The sequence below is a fragment of the Notolabrus celidotus genome, chromosome 20 (assembly GCF_009762535.1).
Source record: "Notolabrus celidotus isolate fNotCel1 chromosome 20, fNotCel1.pri, whole genome shotgun sequence".
In the NCBI taxonomy this organism is placed as follows: domain Eukaryota; kingdom Metazoa; phylum Chordata; class Actinopteri; order Labriformes; family Labridae; genus Notolabrus; species Notolabrus celidotus.
Window position 1 is genome coordinate 1,203,937 of NC_048291.1, and position 20,689 is coordinate 1,224,625.

Consider the following 20,689-nt stretch of genomic DNA (forward strand, 5'->3'; position numbering starts at 1 on the left):
GAAAATAAAGAAACTTTTTTTTATTATTTTATTTTGAAACAATTTCATTTTTGTACACATCATGCAAACGCTTCATATCTTTGTGTAACAGGGACACCCACATTTATTATTGATCCATGAACAACCTCCTTTAACATCCAGTTCTCACCACTTCATACTCTTTAACAAACACAGCGAGTCTGCAGATCCAAACTATTTACATCAACATCTTTATCAATCAGTCATCAGAGCGCGGCTCGCTCTACTTCACTCTGTAGAGGACTTTCCTCTGCATGCGGTGCTGCAGCTCGCCCCTCCTCAGCATCAGGTGCAGGACTTTGTAGATGGCGTGTTCTGGGTATTTCTGTGAAGAGGAGAAAAGAGCATGAATGACATGAATTTGGTGGCAAGAATTTGAGACCAGGTCTGAAACAGTTTTTCCAGACTGGGACACCAGCTGTCCAGAACATGTGGATAAGGGAGGCCTCAGCTGTCACAGTAGGGGCTGACATTAGGATAAAAACAGGACAGCTTGGCTTCACATATCTGGGCCCTGTGCACAGCTTTGAACGGGCAGTGGTGAGCACAAAGGGATGTTGAATTCACCAGTTAAAGGACAGAGGCCCAGACATCCTCTGAACGTGAAAGGCCCAGATCCTGTTCCCAAGCTGCTTTTATTCTGTCAAGGGGAGCATGTCTCAGACCTGTCAGCTTATTGTAGATGGTTGATATTAAACCTTTGCGTGTTGGATCCAGGTCAAGAACCTCATCCAGTACACTCATTCCAGATACCACAGGAACACTTTGTACCTTTGATTGGAGGAAATGCCTTATTTGTAAATGTGACTCTGTTTGAGTCCTCGTTCTGACCTGTTTGGTGAAGTCCTGGACGATGCTGTGCTCGGACACCTGAGAGCCGATAGCGAAGCGTCTCTTCAGCTGCTTCTCAACACGGGAGATCATTTCCTGATCCTCCTGAGAGGTGAAGCCCTCCACACCTGGGAACACAAACACAAGGTAACATTAAGAAGTGCTTCTTCAGTGAGTCTAAACTTTAAAAGGTGACCTATCACGCTTTTTTCATCAACATATCTTGGTCTAAGAGGTCCCCAAAACATGTCTTTAAAGTTTATTGCTCATAAAAACTCTTTAAAATCAGATTCTGGTCTGCCTGTAAACCCCTCTTTTTCAGCCCTGCTCAGAACAGTCTGTTTTCTGTGTCTGTGCCTTTAAATGAGAAGGAGCTCTCTGACCACGCCCCCTCAGGAAGTGGGTGTGGCCTCGGCTGTCCAGCACGTTGATGTTAATGTTTACATGTTGGCTGAATATACACGGCTGCTCACAGACCCGCGTTACTTCAACCCTCTGAATCTGATCCAGAATCTGATCCTGACGGAGAGGCGCCTGCAGCAGGACCTTTCTGAACCATTGGTCACAGATTTAGTGTTTCTTGTTGTTTTATTTGTCAGCATGTCGACGTGTGTCTTGGTACACAGCTACCAACATGTAGCTATGTGGCTATGCTAACTAGCGCTAGCACTTATCCATGATAACTAAAAATCATCCACTAGATCTTCAAATCTGCAGACGTGGGGAGTAAAAGCGACCTTTGTGTTTATTAAGACAGCCTACAACTAGCATGCCTCCCTCCTAAGCTCCTTGTTAGCACACATGTGTGCAGGGAATGAAAAACGGAGGAGGGGTTGAGTTGTATTTTATACAGTCTATGGGATGAACAAGCTCCGAGCTCTGACTTCCTGTTACAGACCGGATGGCGTTGTGACGTATGAAAAACACTGAAAACTGAAACGGCTGGTTTCAGCACACATTTACAGAAAGGTGGAGAAATCAGAACAGGGGCAGAATGGAGTCTTTGACTTTTCAGGGGGTTTGTAGACAGGGACACAGATTTCAGGGAGAGAACCATTAAAGAGTCCATTCTGCATGATATGTCACCTTTAAGGAGAGGGAGAAGACGTCCACTTCCTGTATCAACATCACTTCCATCTACTTTCAACCATTTCTCCATGACCTTCAGTTTCAGTTTGAGATGCTGATTAAAAACTCTTTCAGCCACTCCACCTTCAATGGATGCTTTTAATCAGGAATACTTCACACACAGACCTGAGAGGCTGCCTGAGAGCGCTGCGTCTAACGTGGACACCTGGAAGAGTCTGAGGGCCTCGTCCACTTCCTCCTCTCCGGCGACCGCCTGCAGCTTCATCTTAGCCAGAGACTCTGCGATACGCACGACGGCCTCCAGCTGCCTGAAGACATGAACACATGAAACGATGACTTCAGAGGAGTTCATCTTTTAGAGTACAGAGATGTGGGCGTGGCTTAGTTTCACACCTGACGGTGATGGGGATGGACGGGCGTTTGTCCGTCTCTCTCTCGTGCTCTCTGGCTCCGCTCCTCATCACCACGTATCTGTTCTTCAGCTTCTCAGCCGCCACCGCAGAGAGCCGAGGGCCGCATTTACTGCACGCAAACAACATCAGGAATCAGCCAAACATTCATGCACAGAGTCTCTAATGCAGCATTCATGTCATCATGTCATCACAGAGATAAAGAGGCTCTCACGTTCTGGCGTAGGCGATGTATTTCTTGAAGGTGGCGAGCGGGATCTCGCCTTCCACGCCCTCGGTCTGAGTCTGAGCGCTCATGTGAACGTTCATCACGTGACGGGCCAACGTCTAAGAACAGAGCGGACATGAGTGAAGAGATAAAGACATCACACAGCTGAATCCCTGCTCTCTGAAGCTCTGAGATCCTCACCATGTCCCTCTGCTGGTCGTGGTGATCCTTGATGATGAAGATCATGTCGAAACGGGACAGGATGGTGGGCATGAAGTCGATGTTGTCCTCGCCCTTCGTGTCGTCCCAGCGGCCGAACACGGAGTTGGCTGCGGCGAGGACGGAGCAGCGAGAGTTCAGGGTGGTGGTGATGCCGGCCTGAGGAGGGAGGCGGGGTTAGTTTGACCTTCAGGCGACTCAGGACAGAGCATTTCTAAACCTTCAAAAACCTAGACAGCCGCCGCCGCCGCCGCCGGCTACTTGTTCTTAAACGTTTGATTACCTTTGAACCGCTAACCCTATCAACACGCTTTAAAAACTCATTCTCAGCTTTCCACTGATACCACATTTGTCTCATTCAGCATATTCAAAATAAATTCAGGAGAGTCTGACGCCCCCCAAAAATGGTCTAGGTCTTCAAGCGTTAAACACGAATGTGACATACCTTGGCGATGGAGATGGTCTGCTGCTCCATGGCTTCATGGATGGCCACTCTGTCGTCCTCTCTCATCTGAGCAACAGAAAAGAAGAGTTCTCTTGAATCCTGTGACACACATCAAACTGAACAAACTCCCTCACACATCGTCGTTTCAGTTAAAGCTGCAGTGAGTGACGTTTCGTCAGGCTTATCTCCTCTCACGTGTTGATTCAGTGAATCCATCTGTGATGAAATATAGCACCATCTAAAACAGACCAGCTGAGTCTCTTCATGCTAACAGGCTAACTGTTGTGTTGCTCAGAATGATACCTGCCTGTTCGTCTGCTTCTATGGGGTCATCTGTGATGAATGGCGTTCCTCTTTGTGTTACTGCCCTCTACTGGTGTTGATTCATTCATTGCTTTTTCCATGTTTTTAACCGCAGGCACAAAATTTTCACTTTTTTTCAGTTTTTTCTGCTTTTGGAGCACAATTTCAAATTAGAGGGAAATTAATTTCTTCGACAGGCTCCGGGTCAACTTTGTCAATTTTTTTCTGTCCAATTTTTTTTTCAAAGTTTTATTTTTATTTTTTTTCATCAATTTTTTTTCAATTTTTTTTTTTGCAGATTTTTGTCAAATTTTTTTTGTCAAATTTTTTTTGTCAAATTTTTGTTTGTCAAATTTTTTTTGGTTAATTTTTTTTGTCAAATTTTTTTTTGTCAAATTTTTTTTTGTCAAATTTTTTTTTGTCAAATTTTTTTTTGTCAAAAAAGTTTTTGTCAAAAAAGTTTTTGTCAAAAAAGTTTTTGTCAAAAAAGTTTTTGTCAAAAAAGTTTTTGTCAAAAAAGTTTTTGTCAAATTTTTTTTGGTCAATTTTTTTTGGTCAAATTTGTTTTTGTCAAATTTTTTCAAAAAGCATTGACAGTCATTGTTTTTTCCACCTGTGATGAAATATAGCACCATCTAAAACAGACCAGCTGAGTCTCTTCATGCTAACAGGCTAACTGTTGTGTTGCTCAGAATGATACCTGCCTGTCCGTCTGCTTCTATGGTGTCATCTGTGATGAATGGCATTCCTCTTTGTGTTACTGCCCTCTACTGGTCTGGTGGTGTAGTGCATTTACTTTTTCCCCTCCATACGTCACTGGCCTGATTTACACAATCTACCCGGGACTTCAGCCCGCGGTCCAAACGCAGACAACAATGTGGGACCAGGAACCTTTTAGTTCAGGGGGGAGTAGTTCCAGGGGTTAAAAGACCCCGGAACTCTTGGTTGAAATGCACCTTTAGTGCATCATGGCAGCACATGTTAACCAGAGTTACAGCTCCAGCTAGTGGAGGGAGGCTGAACTGCAGCTTAGACACAACATACAACCCACATTTCAGAGCTACAGTTTTATGAATGTTTGTATTTTGATCAACTAAATAGTGATTCTGGTGCCGAGGGTCATTCGTTCAGTGGATTTAACAAGGCTTTCTGTTGTTTATGATTCACCTTCATTAACCTCCAACTCACTTTGTCTCATAGTTTACAAATGAGAAGAGTTTCTGACAGGATAATACCAACCCTGGCATGAACTCGCTGCATGAATTTAACCACCTGACACTTTCTGCTTCGATGATTTAGTGGTAATGCTCTTAAATCTGATTAAAGACGCACTCTGACGTGTTTCAGTCTGAAGTTATCATGAAGTCTGGGAAGGTTCTGCTTCTTTCTCTCCCTCCCTCTCCAACCCTTCGTCTTCTCACGCCACGTTTAAAAACAAATACTGACGTCACATGGATCCATCCAAGGTCTCCACCCTGAGGAGAGTTTCCCTTCTCACCTTATCGAACTCATCGATACACACGACTCCTCCGTCAGCCAGCACCATGGCTCCTCCCTCCATGATGAAGCCGCGAGTGTTCGGGTCCCTCAACACCGAGGCGGTGAGACCGGCTGCACTGCTTCCCTTACCGGACGTGTAAACCTGCGGACACGGATCAAAGTTAGAGTCTGATTCACTTCCATTAAAGGGAACTTTAGCTCCTTTAGAGAGGATATCTACCCCGATAGGAGAACACCTCTCCACAAACTTCAGCAGCTGAGACTTGGCGGTACCCGGGTCCCCCAGCATGAGCAGGTTGATGTCTCCTCTGCGTGTGAGACCGTCAGGAAGTCTGAGGAGACACAAGACAAACGTATAACTGACTACAGGTTCGTACGGCGGTGGAGCACAGGGAGGTAAAGATGGAGGGCTCAGGGTCTCACCTCTTCCTGGACCCTCCGAACAGCAGACAGGTGATGGCCTTCTTCAGGTCGTCGCTGCCGTAGATGGACGGAGCGACGGAGCGAGCCAGAGACTCGTAGACGTTGGCGGTTGCAGCCAGCGCTCGGAGCTCCTCCTCTTCCTGCGGGGAGACGGATCCGGTTGCACCGCGACCTGAAGGACAGAACAAAACCTCCTTTAATCGTCCCTTTTGAGTTTTGAGCCACACATTAGAGAAATAACAGAGAGGGCTTTTTATCACCTGAAAAACATTTTCCAAAGTGTGTCAGTTTCTCTCTCAAGCCGAGGCAGAGACACTAGGTCATGTTTTTATAACCTGTTGAATTGATCTTTGTAACACTCTTCTTTCTGGTCTCCCATAAAAGAACATGTCTCAGCTTCAGCTGCTCCAGAACTCAGCTGTAAGAAGGCTGACGAAGACCAGAGAGAGGGTCCACATCAGTCTCTGCATTGGCTTCCAGTATCTTTTAGAGTTTAAGATTATTGTATTGGTTTTTAAATCTCTTAATGGTCTTGACCCTTCTTATTAATCATATGAGCCAGTGAGAGCCCTCAGGTCTTCAGGTAGTGGACTTTTAATTGTACCAAACGTAAAAACTAAGACTCAAAGTGAGGCAGCTTTTTATCATCATGGTCCACAGGTCTGTGGAACACCCTGAAGGTCTGTGGAAGACCCTGAAGGTCTGTGGAAGACCCTGAAGGTCTGTGGAAGACCCTGAAGGTCTGAGGGCGCCACAGAGGATCAATATTTTTAAAAGCAATCTCAAGACCGACCTTTTTAGACTCGCTTTAAACTAAGTTTTATTTATTTATTTATTTATTATCTGCTTCAAATGTAGTCACTTTTATTCTACTGTATTTATTTATGTACTTATTTCTTTATTTTAAGTCCTGCATCTTAAGTTACTTTAATGGTTTAATATTTTAGTCTTTTATTATCTTTAGAAATGTATTTTATTTTGGTGATTTTAATTTCCTGTGTTGAGTTTTAACATCTTATTTTACCTCCAGTGTTTCCTCATTAAGATAACATGAGAGTGTTTCCTCAGTTCGTTCAGCAACTTCTTTTTATTATTGTTGTTTTTATTATTATAGTTGCATATTGTGTTCTTAACCTTAGGATTATGGGATGGTTTTGGGATCAGGGTTGGGGGTGGGATCTTTTTCTTAATGTATTCTATTTGAAGTTGTTTTTATGTTTGTGTTTCAATGTCATTGTATGAAAAGCAGCTTTATAAATAAAGTCTGATTGATTGATTTACCTCCTAGAATAATCCATCCATCCTATAATAATCATCCTAACATCCTATCCACCTGCAGGTGGCGAGGGGGCGGCAGTAACTCAGCCTATAGGGACCTGGCTTGGGAACCAGTTCAAGTCCCAGTATGGACGAAGTTTGGCAAGTGGACTGGTGGCTGGAGAGGTGCTGGTTCACTTGGTTCACTACTGAGGTGCCCTTGAGCAAGGCACCAAACCCCCAACTGCTCTGGGTGCACTGGTTGATTGCAGCATCCTCACTCTGACATCTCTCCCTAAGCATGTCCACTGCGCGCGCGTGCGTGCGTGCGTGCGTGCGTGCGTGCGTGCGTGCGTGCGTGCGTGCGTGCGTGCGTGCGTGCGTGCGTGCGTGCGTGCGTGCGTGCGTGCGTGCGTGCGTGCGTGCGTGCGTGCGTGCGTGCGTGCGTGCGTGCGTGCGTGCGTGCGTGCGTGCGTGCGTGTATACTGAGTGTGTGTAGCATGTCCAAAAAATAGCACGAGTGAAAACATTGAATTTCCCCCCTGGGATTAATAAAGTATCTTTCTTCTTCTTCTTCTTCTTCTTTCTTAATAATCATGCGTACCTGCTCCCTCTGTGTCCACCTGGATGCCGACCACTCTCAGGTAAGAGGCTCGGATCCCCACACCGGCACTCTTCTCCTTGCCTCCTGCCTTCACGACGGCCATCTTCTTTATGGAGAAGATGCCCACGATGGTGACTCTGTTACCGGGGACGACTCTGTCACACAGGTACCTGAGAGAGGAAGAGGAGGAGGAGGAGGAGGAGGAGGAGGAGGAGGAGGAGGAGGAGGAGGAGGAGGAGGAGGAGGAGGAAGAGGAGGAGGAGGAGGGACACAGGTGAGGTCACGGTCAGTCACAGTCATGCCTCTGCAGCAGCATCCTGTGATTTGATGGTCTCTCCTCCTCACCTGTCACAGTACAGCTGCAGGTGGCGAGGCATCTCTCCGTGAGGGACGGCGTCCGGACTCTCCTGCAGGCGCAGCGTCTGGAAGTCCACGCACACGCAGCGGTCAGGGATGATGAAGTAAGGATCCACGGGGCACTTCACCCTCCCGGCGTCCTCCCTGCCACACGGAGGAAAAGACGGTTAAACCTTCAGACGCCTCCCTGACTCGTCCAGGAGAGAGAGAGTCCTTCGTACGGACGTACGGTCAGAGACTCACTTGTTGCACTTGCGCGGCAGAGCGTAACCCTGCAGACCCGGAGGCAGGGGGATGTTACTCATGACGCCACGACAGCCTCGACACTGCAGGCACACCTTGGTGGCCTTCGCTCTCACGGCGGTGGCGGATATGATGATGCCGTGCACCTTCACCAGGCGGGACACCTGCTCCGACTGAAGAGGAAAGGAGGAGAGGAGGAGAGGAGGAGAGGAGGGAACGGGTTTATAAAGGTCTGAATTACTTCTGATAGAGCTTATAGTTAGAGCTGGATCAGGCTTGGACCAGGTCTTAGTTCTGCTGCTATAGGCTTAGACTGACACACTGGGATCCTGTCTTTCCCTCTCTCTCCTCTCTCTGCCTGTCTCTCACTTTAACTCTTCCTGTCCCATTAAAGTTACTAACCATAGACCTTTCTGGAGTCCCTGAGCTCCCTTGTCTCGTAGGTTCCTCTGGATCTCTGCTGTAGATTCCTTTTTTTGGTCTATCAGTCATCCTTTCTTTCTTCTCTTCCTTCTTCCCTTTCATTCAATCCTTCCTTCTTACTTTCTGTTCTTCCTTCTTTCTTCCTTTTTCTCCTTTATTTTCTTCCCTTATTCCTTTCATTCGTTCGTTCTTACTTCCTTACCTTTCTTTACTTCTTTCTCTTTTTTATTCCTTCTTCCTTCTTCCTTTCTTTCTTTGTTCTTTACACATTTCTTCATCCTCTCATTCCTTTTCTTTCTCTCTTTTCTTCATTCTTTCTTTCATTCCGTCTTTCTTGCTTTCTTTACTTCTTTCTCTTTTTTTTTATTCCTTCTTACTTTTTTCTTTCTTTCATTGTTTTTTTCATGTTTCTTCATCCTTTGTCTCCTTTTCTCATCCCGTCCTTTCCTTCTATCCATTCCTTCACCATTTATTCTCCTCTTTTTCTTTCTTCTGGTCTCCCTCTCTTCTCTTAGACCTTTCTGGAGTCCCTGAGCTCCCTTGTCTCGTAGGTTCCTCTGGATCTCTGCTGCTGTGGACGTGGTCCAGACTCCAGCTGCTACAACTACTACTATCCGTCTCCCCACTATCATCTCTCTCTCTCTCTCTTCATCTCCCTCTATCCCTCTCTCCAACACGGTCTCAGCAGATGTGTGTCTAACATGAGTCTGGTCCTGCTGGAGGTTTCTGCCTGTTAAAGGAAGTTTGTCCTTGCCACTGTAACTTGCTAAATGCTGCGAGTATACAAATAAAGATTGATTGATTGAATAATTAACACAGCTGGGACGAGAGGCAAAGATTCGTGCTGCACCTTGAGGCCTCGGATGGAGGCGTGATGGGCGTCACTCTTCAGCATGACCTGGATGTCCTCGACCGTCTCCTCTCCTGCAGGCCGGGGGCGGGTCACTTCATCAGCCACTTCCTTTGCAGCTTCCTCCAGCTAGGAAATAAAAAGGCTTCAGTTAGAGGAGGGTAATGACGACAATCGAGGTCCGTCTGTGAGTTAGGGAGCGACTCACCAGCGGCAGGTTCTCAGTGGGCAGCTTGTAGAGACAATCTGAGAGATCCTCATCAAAGCTGGCCAAGTCCTCCATCTCCACCTCCACCCAGTACTCCCCCAGGGTGTAGCGTCTCTTCAGGTCATCTCTGGATAGAAGGAAAAACACAACATGATGAAGACTGAGTGGATTTCATCATGACTCTGTAGTGGAGGTCACTGCATTAAACACAGACATGACTCTGTAGTGGAAGTCACTGCATTAAACACAGACATGACTCTGTAGTGGAAGTCACTGCATTAAACACAGACATGACTCTGTAGTGGAAGTCACTGCATTAAACATCAGCATTAATCTGTAGAGGAAGTCACTGCATTAAACACAGACATGACTCTGTAGTGGAAGTCACTGCATTAAACACAGACATGACTCTGTAGTGGAAGTCACTGCATTAAAAACAGACATGACTCTGTAGTGGAAGTCACTGCATTAATTAAACACAGACATGACTCTGTAGTGGAAGTCACTGCATTAAACACAGACATGACTCTGTAGTGGAAGTCACTGCATTATAAACAGGCATGACTCTGTAGTGGAAGTCACTGCATTAGAAACAGACATGACTCTGTAGTGGAAGTCACCGCATTAGAAACAGACATGACTCTGTAGTGGAAGTCACTGCATTAAAAACAGACATGACTCTGTAGTGGAAGTCACTGCATTATAAACAGGCATGACTCTGTAGTGGAAGTCACTGCATTATAAACAGGCATGACTCTGTAGTGGAAGTCACTGCATTAAAAACAGACATGACTCTGTAGTGGAAGTCACTGCATTAGAAACAGACATGACTCTGTAGTGGAAGTCACTGCATTAAACACAGACATGACTCTGTAGTGGAAGTCACTGCATTAAAAACAGACACGACTCTGTAGTGGAAGTCACTGCATTAAACACAGACATGACTCTGTAGTGGAAGTCACTGCATTAAAAACAGACATGACTCTGTAGTGGAAGTCACTGCATTAAACACAGACATGACTCTGTAGTGGAAGTCACTGCATTAAACACAGACATGACTCTGTAGTGGAAGTCACTGCATTTGACATTCTTTTGGGATATCATGGATGCTGTTTTCTAAATACTTTGCATCACATCTTTAAGTTGTTTGATGTGTATTCATCATATGTAGATGTTTTAAACCACATTCTTCTGAAAGTATTCAGTTTGAAGCAGATTAAATTAAATCTACTGTTTTATTTAGTTTTTGATTTAATGAAGAAGCAGAAACAGCAGATAAAACTTTGCTTTTGTCCTCTAAAGCATGTCATGCTAAAGGGAGCATGGATACTACATTACCCACAATGCAACTCAACACCTTCTTGCAGGGCAGATGCATGCTTGATGGAGTTGACTGTTCTAAAAGACATTTTAACATCTATTAGAGGATTCACTTTACATATCTGAGGTGGTGGAAAGTTAACATTTGGATTAAAGTTGAGATCTTTTAAATTAAATGTTAAAGTAATTGTTGATTGTAGTTTTCAGGCCTCAGTCATGTGTCTCTTTTGTCACATTTACATAACTTTAACTGTCCCTAATGATAACTAAGCTGTATGAGTTTATCATATATGTAACAAACCTGTATTTATATGTGAACCCGGTCCGGTCTGTCCCCACTCTGAACTGCCGGAGGAACTCCCGGAACCGTTTCTTGATCTGGGTCCTCTTCTGTCCCCCTTCATCGTGTCCCTCTCCTCCTCCGAAGTTGTCACTGTAATAAACTCCCGGGTCGTCAAATCCAGACATCCTGAACCAGATCTGGTTTTAAAGGACTACAGGAGCGGAATCAGAGTCTCTGAACGGGGACTGTTTGATCAGTTAAAAGTCTGGACCCGGTCTCTGGAACCTGCCACACGAAAACCCGCTCAGTGTCGATGTTTCGCGGGAAAAACTGAACAACTTCCCGTCTGTTTCGCGCGAGTCGCTTTCACCCCGCCCTTCGTCTGTTCTCTGATTGGCTGCGTTCTATCACAACATGTTTCTATTGGTCAAAGCAGGTTCCTGGGGGCGGGGCTTGGAACAAGGGGCGGTTTATTAGCCCTGATGGCGCGAAAACGACACGAGAAGGAGGAGGAAGAAGAGACAACAAAGAAATGTTAATTTAACTGCAGTTTTTAAAAGCAGAGGTCATTTTAAATAAATATAAACACTTATTCTAACATTCTCAAATATTATTGATGCTGTTTTTATGGATGTCTCTCCTTAAAAACCATAAACACAGCATTAACATTAAATTATTGTTGGAATAATACTCATCTGGGTGTTTAAGGACTTCGAACAAGTTGTTTTTACTTACTTAAAATAACTTGTGATGTTGTTATATTGTAATATTTAGTGTTCCTACTCAAATAAACTGACATAATGTATTAATAAGTGTCCCAGTTCCTTCATAGAAGTTCATATTTAACATTACTTACTATATGTTCTTAAATAAGAGCAGGTGGTCGGGCAAGATGCTGAAACAAGCAATAAAAGGCTTTACCTGAATACACCCATGAAGATATGAACCATGTTATACATTTATTATTAACTTTGTAGAAAATTGCAAGTACTTCTAGAAGCCATTTAAAGCTCCTGTGAGGAGTTTTTAGCCGACTATGAAATGTTGAAATGAACACGTATCTTTTTATGAGACCTTCAGCGCAAGCATCAGTCGAAATCCTTCAAGCAGTGCCTGTGTTCTTAAATTGTTACTGTAAAATAACTTCTGCACTTTATTTTATCAAATTGTTTGTATTTTATATTTTAATGTTTGTTGTTGTTATCTGTCTGTTTTGTTTACTATGACGTATGTTGCTGCCTCTCTTGGCCAGGTCATCCTTGTGAAAGAGGTCTCGATCTCAATGGGTCTTTAATCTGGTTAAATGAAGGTTAAATCAAATTTCTATAAAGTCATTTTAATGCTTGAATAAAAGCTGTGTGTTGGGTATTTGTTGAAGTGAGCTGCAGCATGGCGAAGAAATAGACTTTAAAGAAAGCGAAACAGAGTTAAAGAGAAAGCAGGAAGAGATCTTTCATCAGAAAACACGACTTTCCTTATACAGAACAAGATCAGCAGAGATAAGAGAGCTTTGTCCAAAGGAGGGCGCCAAAATCACCACAAACCAGAAGTTCCTCACAGGAGCTTTAATGTAAAATGAATGGCCTGTCTCTAATATAAGCCTGTTTCAAATAAAGGCCTGATGTTTTCTGATCTTTTCAGGCCCATCTGAGCATTACAGGCATCCAAAATCTAAGAATATGGTCTGTTTCTCATATGCAAAGTCTGGAATTGCAAAAGGCATCCGACATTCAATAAGACTAATATTAGACAACAGTTCACTTTAAACTAGATACTACATCACAAATCATGCTGATAAAAAATGTGTCTCGTGTTTCTTTCACTGGTTTGGTTTGATGAGTTGAATGTTGAGGTTTTTAATGACCTCCTTCCTAAAGCTGCTGAAGTTTTCCTTCAAATCAAACTTCTGCTGAACAGATGAATGACTGGATATAAGAGGGCTTCGTAGAAACATTGTACCTGTGCATTCACAAATTATACTGCAACAACATCAGCTCCGTGTGTATGTATTTATATTTACACCAACAAATGTTAGCAAAGTAGCTTTATTCAGCTTAGCAAAACACAAAAATAACAACACCTCCTTTGACCTACAAATGTAACTAATATTTCCACGGAAAGCGTTCACGGGTCAGGCAGCCTGGTGAGCAGGAGCGAGCGTCCACTGTTCAGTATTTCATACTGGCTGCAGCATGTCATCATCCTCTCTCTCTGTGCTTTCAGGAGATGACCCCGTGCTTCCTGCCGGTCTGGATGAAAGCGTCCACGCAGTGGTCGATGTCTGCGTCTGTGTGGGCGGCTGAGATCTGGACGCGGATCCTGGCTTTGCCTTTCGGGACGACGGGGAAGGAGAATCCGATCACATAGACTCCTGAGGAGAGAATAAACGTGTGAGATACGTTTTCTGTTGCATTAGTTTCTGAGCATTCAAAGATGTTTAGATGCACTGCGGACTCACCTAGCTTTAGCATATCGTCCGACATCACAGAGGCCAGCCGTGCGTCGCCAAGCATCACGGGACAGATCGGGTGAGCCGAGCCTCCGATGGTGAAGCCGGCCTCCGTCATCTTGTTCCTGAACCTGAGTGAACAACACAGAGAACATATTACAGTCAGGGTTACTGAGGGCCTGAGAGCTACACCTCCATGTTTTACTGATTGTTTCCATGACCGTACCAAGCGGCAACCTCCGGTCTCAAAATATGAAGCCCATGCGGAAGTGTTATAAACTGCAGTTCAGGGAGTGTCCACTAGAGGCTGGCTGCAGAAACACCAGAAACCACATACACACCCATTCAAAGAAGACGATCTTTGCAGCAGAAATAAACATGTTTACAGCCTGGTTCAAAAAACAGCTTGGATCTTCATATCACTATCACCTCTCTCTCTTACTCCCCTCTATCTGTCTTTCCAGACCCAACTCAGTCGAGGCATGATGGCTGTCTAACATGAGTCTGGTTCTGCCTGAGGTTTCTGCCTGTTAAAAGGAAGTTTTTCCTCACCACTGTAACTAGCTAAATACTGCGATGTGCAATGCTCATGGTGGATTAAGGTGGGGTCAGACTGAGTCTTACCCTGTCTTGGTGTTGGGTCTCTGTTCATAATTTGACATAGTGTGGTCTAGACCTCCTATGTTTGTAAAAGAGTCTTGAGATAACGTTTGTTGTGATTTGGCGCTATACAAATAAAGATTGATTGATTGATTGATTGATTGATTGATTCATAGCTAATCTCTCTATCTGCACACACTGTACAGGGGTGAATTTATTTATAACATGACAGTTCAAAAGATATTAAGATTATGAGTTTTGCCCAAATAAGGACATGACTGATTTAACTGACAGGTGGGAACACATAGCTGTTGGCTAGGAGGCTCAAACTCCGCCCCTTTACGTCCCCCTTTAGGCTGTTTTTGAAACAGCCTTCTACATACTGCGTTTGAATGTAGTCTGTAGTCTGTCTGTTCTGTTGGATCTGTTCTGCAGTACGCTGGGTCAGACGTCACTGGATTTTCGGTTTTGGAAAGCAGAAGTAAACAACGTCCGAGCTGATAGATAAACCGCTTCTTTAGAATCACTTCTGATTTAAAAAGTTAGGAAGTGGTTTATATGGAATTTAATAATTTTCACAGCACCAAATACTGAGTGCACCCCTCAAAAAAAAAGAGGAGGGCAGAAAAAGCAGAACGAGCGCTGTGCATTGTGGGAAACAGTACGTGATGCAGACTGTGAAATGTTCCCGAATCAGTAGAAATCTGGGGAGTTTTGGCATACTGCAGATTTTGCTCTGGTTCACATACTACATACTGAATTTAGACCAAATCAGTCCGTACTGCTAGGATAGTAGGCGGTTTTGAAAACGGTCTAAGTTAGGTTGAGTTCAGCATTTCCAATATGGCTGCCGCCGCCGATCAGCTTCAAAACAGCGCTCAGGAACAGATGGGTGACATCACGGCGACTACCTCCATATTTTATAAAGTCTATGGATTGCACCCATGAAGTATTTCAGCTTCCCTATAGTCAGTCTATTTCAGTCACACGCATTAAAAAGGAAGGTTAAGATCAAGTTGCTCTGAGTTGTTAAACAGCCTGAAGGCGACATGTGGGCGTTACTGAACAAGGTTAGAAAACAAGATGGAAAATGCATTAAATCCACCGACACATTCAGAACAATGGAACTTCTAACAGAAGTGAAGAGAACACATCGAAGGAGAATAGAACACTGATTCATTCTAAGCAACAAAAGCAACACCAGGAACGACCTGATCACACCTCATGTTAATCTAATCCACAGAAAGTAGTCCATCATTTATCTCTCCACACCACAGATAAAGAATCTCCACCCTGACTCCAACATTAACCCACCTCATGGTTTTGGCCGTCATGCTCTGTGCGATCTCGTTGGAGGCGAGCAGCAGCTCCACGGCGCGGGTGGCGCAGCCCACCACCGGAGGGGGGAGGGAGTTAGAGAACAGGTAGGGTCTGGAGCGCTGCCTCAGCAGGTCGATGAGCGGCTTCGGACCCACTGTGTAACCACCTTCAAGAAGACAAGGCAGATCAATACCAACAGAAATAGATCAATAATATCTCTTTTTTAAAAACTGTTGGAGCACGTCTTGTTCATTTTCTGGCATAGCTAGCTTAGCATAAGGCTAGGTGACACAGCTAGCTTGCTTTGGGTGTTTTTATACTTCCTCTGACTCTGCTGGTAAACTGGAAACTTTACACTCCACAGAAACCACAACACAACATTTTCAAACTCTACTTCCTGCATTAAAAAAAAGTGTTTAATTATTGAGTTTGAACGAGACGTCACACTGTAATCCCAGCTGTAACAGGAGGGACAGACTGAAGGAGACTCACCTGCTGCTCCTCCCAGGGCTTTCCCCAGAGTGGAGTTTACAATGTGAACTCTGTCCATCACTCCCAGGAGCTCGTCTGTCCCTCTGAGAACGACACAGAGTCAAGACATCAGTTTATCTCCTGATGATAAGAAAGAATGGAGCTTCACTTTATTAAGATGCTTTTATTCTGGCAACATCGACTGGTCATGTCCAAAAAAGACATGGTTGGGGCGCTGGTGGCCTAGCGGTCTAAGCGCCCCACATATAGAAGCTACAGTCCTCGTTGCAGAGGTCGCTGGTTCGACTCCCAGCCGGTTGATGATTTGCTGCATGTCTTCCCCCGCTCTCTACTCCCCACATTTCCTGTCTCTCTTCAGCTGTCCTATTCTATTCTATTCTATTCTATTCTATTTCCCCCAATGGGCGACCAATAAAGTATATCTTATATTATAATTAAAGGCAAAAATGCCAAAAAACATAACTTAAAAAAAAAAAAAAGACATGGTCACAGAAGTACAAGGATTATGACTCAAGTCAACATATCGTTTGAAACGTCTGAAATAAAGGAGCCAGAAGAAGAAGTGTTTAGTTCAAATGTCAGACTTTTAAACATCTTACAGTCAAATTAAAAGCTAGAAGACAAAAACAGCATATTCGTTTTGGGTTTCTGGTCCATCAGAGTCCAACCCACCTTCCTCTGGTCCCCAGGAACCCGGTTGCGTGGCATTCGTCTATAAACACCATGGCCCCGTACTGATCGGCCAGGTCACAGATTCCCTCTAGAGGAGCCACGTCCCCGTCCATCGAGAAGACTCCATCCGTCACGATGAGGCGCATCCGAGACGACTGAGGAGGACAGAGACGTGTGATCAGAGGCTGATCAATACTGTGACCCTCACCTGACCCGGTCACCTGACCCGGTCACCTGACCCCTGTCACCTGACCCCTGTCACCTGACCCCTGTCACCTCGGGGTAATGGATTTCTACGGACCATAAAACTCAGACTGACGTCCATTAAATACTAAAAGTGTCTCTGAGGAGGGATGAGGGGTCAGAATGGAGCTGTCACAGTACCAAAAAAATCCCCTCTGACATTAAACCAGTAAAATTCAAACAATCCGTCAGCAGTCCTCAGATCAGGGCCGATAGAAAGCACACTTATAGAAACAAAGAGACTAACAGACAGAAACTTAACCCTCACTATGTTTGCCGACCTGTGAAAGAGGAGAGTTAGCGTTGTAGTGGCTGTGATGGACTTCTTGGAAAGCAACATCTCTCCCTGATGTTTCCACATGAAGAAAATCACCTTATCAGTCTTTAAATGAGCATTTCATGACTCTGTTCATCATGTCACACTAAAACCTCCAGGCTAACATAACAGTGAGTACTTAGCTGCTTAATAAGTGGACAGTCACAACCCACTCACTCCCCTGTTTCCACCTTAAGTCCCCCTAGGGACTCAGGTCCACACACACACCTGAGACTCTTGGAGCTTCTTCTCCAGGTCACTGAGGTCCATGTGTTTGTAGCGCAGCCTCTGAGCTCGACACAGACGGATCCCATCGATGATGGAGGCGTGGTTCAGCTCATCAGACAGCACTGCATCATCTGGGCCCAGCAGCACCTGGTGTTCACAGCAATACGACACTTTACTAACTAGAACAGAGGACGCCTGTGTGTTCTTATTCACTGCAGCTCAACATGAGAGGGGGACAAACCTCAAACAGACCAGCGTTGGCATCAAAACAGCTCGCATACAGGATGCAGTCCTCCCTCTCATGAAACTCTGCCAACTTCTGCTCCAAGTTCTTGTGCAGATCCTGTGAACACAAAGATTAAATAACAGACATGCATGTGTGGTTATATATACATGAATGTGTCATCAGCTACGTTACCTGTGTGCCACAGATGAACCTGACGGAGCTCAATCCTGCTCCGTACGTTTGGAGAGCTTCGATCCCCGCCTGCACCACCTCAGGATGGCTGGACAGACCCAGGTAGTTGTTGGCGCAGAAATTCAATATGCCTGAGAGAGAGAGACAGGAGATGAAAGGTCACTGTTTGAATCTGTTACTCTGCACTTTCCTTTTCAAAATACAGCTCTGTTTCAAGTAAAGAAAAACAGAAGCCACACGCAGAACAAAAGGAACAAAGCCCGGGTCTTTGTGGTCGCCTTCGGTTCAATAAAAACAGTCACTTTCACAAACCAGCGGTCACGGCCGAAAGTCAAAGGACCATTCATAAATCAGCAGTGTCAGTCTTTGGCAAAGGTTCATCCTGCAGAGTAAACACCGGCTCTCTGCAGGACGGCAAGCAGGTGAAAGGTAAGCAGCTGCTGGAGGACTTTAGGGTTACATACAGGTCTGAGTACGCTTCTTCTTTTGGGATGTTTTTTAAATATTTGTGCACAAAATGGATTAAACTGAATAAAGAACAGCTTAATAAATATTCTTAGGGGTTGTATGTTGGATATCTGGACTGGCTGTGGGTAGAGTCGGTCGTCTATCAATGAGAAGGTTGCCGGTTTGATTCCAGCTCTGGCAGTCACATGCTGAAGTGTCCTTGAGCAAGACACTGAACCCTGAATTGCTCCCTCTGTTGTTCAGAGGTGTGTGAATGTGAACAAATGAGATCAGCTGACACTGATGGTCCCTTACTGTAGCAGCCTCTACCATCAGTGAGTGAATGGGTATGAATGGGTGAATGTGACGAGTAGTGTAAAGGGCTTTGAGTGGTCTGACAGACTGGAAAAATACAAGTCCATTTACCATTACCATCCATACTACCACTAAAACTTACAACACTGTGACTTTTTAGTTTATTTCTCTCTTTTCTTTTAAAGGCACAGTGCATATTAATTAACATTTCAGCATAGCATCCATGTATATAAGGCTAATTTTAATCTGTAGTCCCCGGCAGGTAAAAACAAAGTTCATAACAAATTATAGATATAAATAACAGACACATATAAATGTACAAAAGTGCAAGAAAGTGCATTAAAGGGCTGTTCTGCTTAACACAGAGATATTTCTGGAGTTGGACCAAGTAACATAATAAAAGGTAATTATAATAACAGATATTATAATAACAATAATGATATTTTATTAAGCACCTTTCCAAGAAATCAAGCAACAAAGGGAGAAAAATAAAGTGGGCAGGTTCTTCAAAAATAATAATAATAATCAGCTTTAATTGGAAACTTATATCAATGCAGTAAATATTAAAATTTGGGGTACCGGAAGTCCCAAAGTGTAAAAAAAATGTGCACAAAAATAACAAGTTATCACCTGCAGAGAGCAAGAGCACGAACAAAAGGCCTTTGGAGATACATGTAAGTTTTTATAAGATATTAAATACATTTAAATAATACCAGATATTTAATTTGAGTGGAGTCAGTGAATGCAACAGTTTGTTTTAGTCTGGACTAAAGTTAGTCAGCTTGTCCTCTGGTAACCTGAGGTGACTTAGGTAAACTAAAGTTGAGACATAACAAGATAACTTCCAGGCAGAGAGCCAAAAACAAACAAACAGAGCAGAGAACACCTTCATGTTCCCCGTGGTGCGTTCAGGGACCAGCAGCTGTCATTAACATTAGTGTTATTGTAAACGGGGTTTGTGGACTCACTGCTCCGGCTGCCGTCCACGTTGATCTGCGGTCCCTGCTTTGACGTGATGACCCTCTCCGCCTTCCAGGTCCCCGCAGCCCGGATCCCGTCCAGCTCGCCCTCCAGCAGAACTCTGGCTTCAGAGACCGCAGCGTATCTCCGGGTCAGAGCCGGGGCCGAGGGCCGCAGGACGCCCCGGAGAGGCTGCACTAAGCCCCGGGCAGCTTTACCGAGAGACATGACGGTGACTCTGAAGGTGTAAACGTGAAGCAGGAACCCTGGACGTAAAGACTAAAGACAAGGCGGGGCTACGTCATGTAACACAGAGGGGGCGTGTGTGTGATGGACCAATCAGAGGGCAGGGAAATTGCCAGTTGGCCTTTTTTGTCCAATCAGAGCTCAGTGTGTAAACTCAGGGGTCCAGATTTACTGAGGTAGCAACATGTTGCCTTATATAAACTTGAACAGCTTTTAAACTTAATTTACTCTAATTTTAATCATCAGAACTACTAAAAACTTAATTTTTAAAACAGCAGGTTTATAGATAAATATTGTATTGTGTTGAACCGTCATTTTTACCTCTCTACACACACTAACTCACATAGTAGTTTAACATCTTGGACCTTTTATTTTATTTTTTCTATATATATTTTTTATTTGTATTATTTTATCATCTTCAGAACAAAACAACAAAATTCAAGGCTCACAGAAAAATTAATATATTAAAAATAATACTATTAATAATGCTAATAAAAGTTATAATGCTACCAACAAGAACAATAATAATAATAACAGACCTTTGACTCAAAAAGGCATGTAGTATGACTTATGCAGTACATCTTGGACCTGTTATGATATTGTTTGGTACTCAGTTTTAAATTGCTCATTAAAAAACACTAATAATCATAACTCCTAATCATAAGAAAGATAATGATTGACCTCTACTTGATACTGCTTTTCTTGAGATTTCCACTTATATCTTAATAACAACACCTGATAACCCCAAATAACAGGTACTTCCTTGTTAGTTTCTCAAATATCTTCATTAATATTTGACATTATCTGGAGATAACAACACTGTTTTTATCCAGTTTTTTTTCTTGAGCTCTTAAAGACTTTAAAGGTACAATGTGTGATATTTTTCAGAATAGACTTGGTAGAAATTGAGCATAATAATCATAAGTGTGTTTAAATGAGTGTACAATCACCTGATCCAAATACTGTTTTGATTTTATGAACTTATATGCACA

General features: G+C 43.9%; 2 protein-coding genes across 2 annotated transcripts; both read right to left on the bottom strand.

Annotated features, from left to right (window-relative positions):
* Positions 1 to 77: 77 nt before the first annotated feature.
* mcm5 (minichromosome maintenance complex component 5) lies at positions 78 to 11,329 on the bottom strand. Its single transcript, XM_034711622.1, has 16 exons — positions 11,010 to 11,329; positions 9,389 to 9,515; positions 9,181 to 9,309; positions 7,908 to 8,080; positions 7,653 to 7,808; positions 7,308 to 7,477; positions 5,447 to 5,618; positions 5,244 to 5,355; positions 5,022 to 5,165; positions 3,221 to 3,286; positions 2,758 to 2,934; positions 2,563 to 2,675; positions 2,332 to 2,460; positions 2,104 to 2,246; positions 850 to 977; positions 78 to 343 (listed from the first exon to the last, which is right to left on the bottom strand). Exons 1-16 carry the CDS (start codon positions 11,174 to 11,176, stop codon positions 242 to 244), a joined length of 2,208 nt encoding a protein of 735 aa, XP_034567513.1. The 5' UTR covers positions 11,177 to 11,329; the 3' UTR covers positions 78 to 241.
* Positions 11,330 to 12,426: 1,097 nt separating this feature from the next.
* On the bottom strand, positions 12,427 to 19,748 carry gcat (glycine C-acetyltransferase). Its single transcript, XM_034711628.1, has 9 exons — positions 19,460 to 19,748; positions 17,730 to 17,860; positions 17,553 to 17,654; positions 17,312 to 17,458; positions 16,525 to 16,679; positions 15,853 to 15,935; positions 15,355 to 15,526; positions 13,450 to 13,571; positions 12,427 to 13,362 (listed from the first exon to the last, which is right to left on the bottom strand). The coding sequence occupies exons 1-9, from the start codon at positions 19,677 to 19,679 to the stop codon at positions 13,211 to 13,213; spliced, it is 1,284 nt and encodes a 427-aa protein (XP_034567519.1). The 5' UTR covers positions 19,680 to 19,748; the 3' UTR covers positions 12,427 to 13,210.
* Positions 19,749 to 20,689: the final 941 nt, after the last annotated feature.

Coding starts and splice junctions, on each gene's coding strand:
- mcm5 (XM_034711622.1), bottom strand. CDS start 11,176: ATGTCTGGATTTGACGACCCGGGAGTTTATTACAGTGACAACTTCGGA. Junction 7,478..7,652: donor CTGCAGCTGTACTGTGACAG/GTGAGGAGGAGA, acceptor TTCCTCTCTCAG/GTACCTGTGTGACAGAGTCG. Junction 2,676..2,757: donor ACGACCAGCAGAGGGACATG/GTGAGGATCTCA, acceptor CTCTGTTCTTAG/ACGTTGGCCCGTCACGTGAT.
- gcat (XM_034711628.1), bottom strand. CDS start 19,679: ATGTCTCTCGGTAAAGCTGCCCGGGGCTTAGTGCAGCCTCTCCGGGGC. Junction 17,861..19,459: donor CGTGGACGGCAGCCGGAGCA/GTGAGTCCACAA, acceptor TCTCTCTCTCAG/GCATATTGAATTTCTGCGCC. Junction 17,459..17,552: donor CCAACGCTGGTCTGTTTGAG/GTTTGTCCCCCT, acceptor TGTGAACACCAG/GTGCTGCTGGGCCCAGATGA.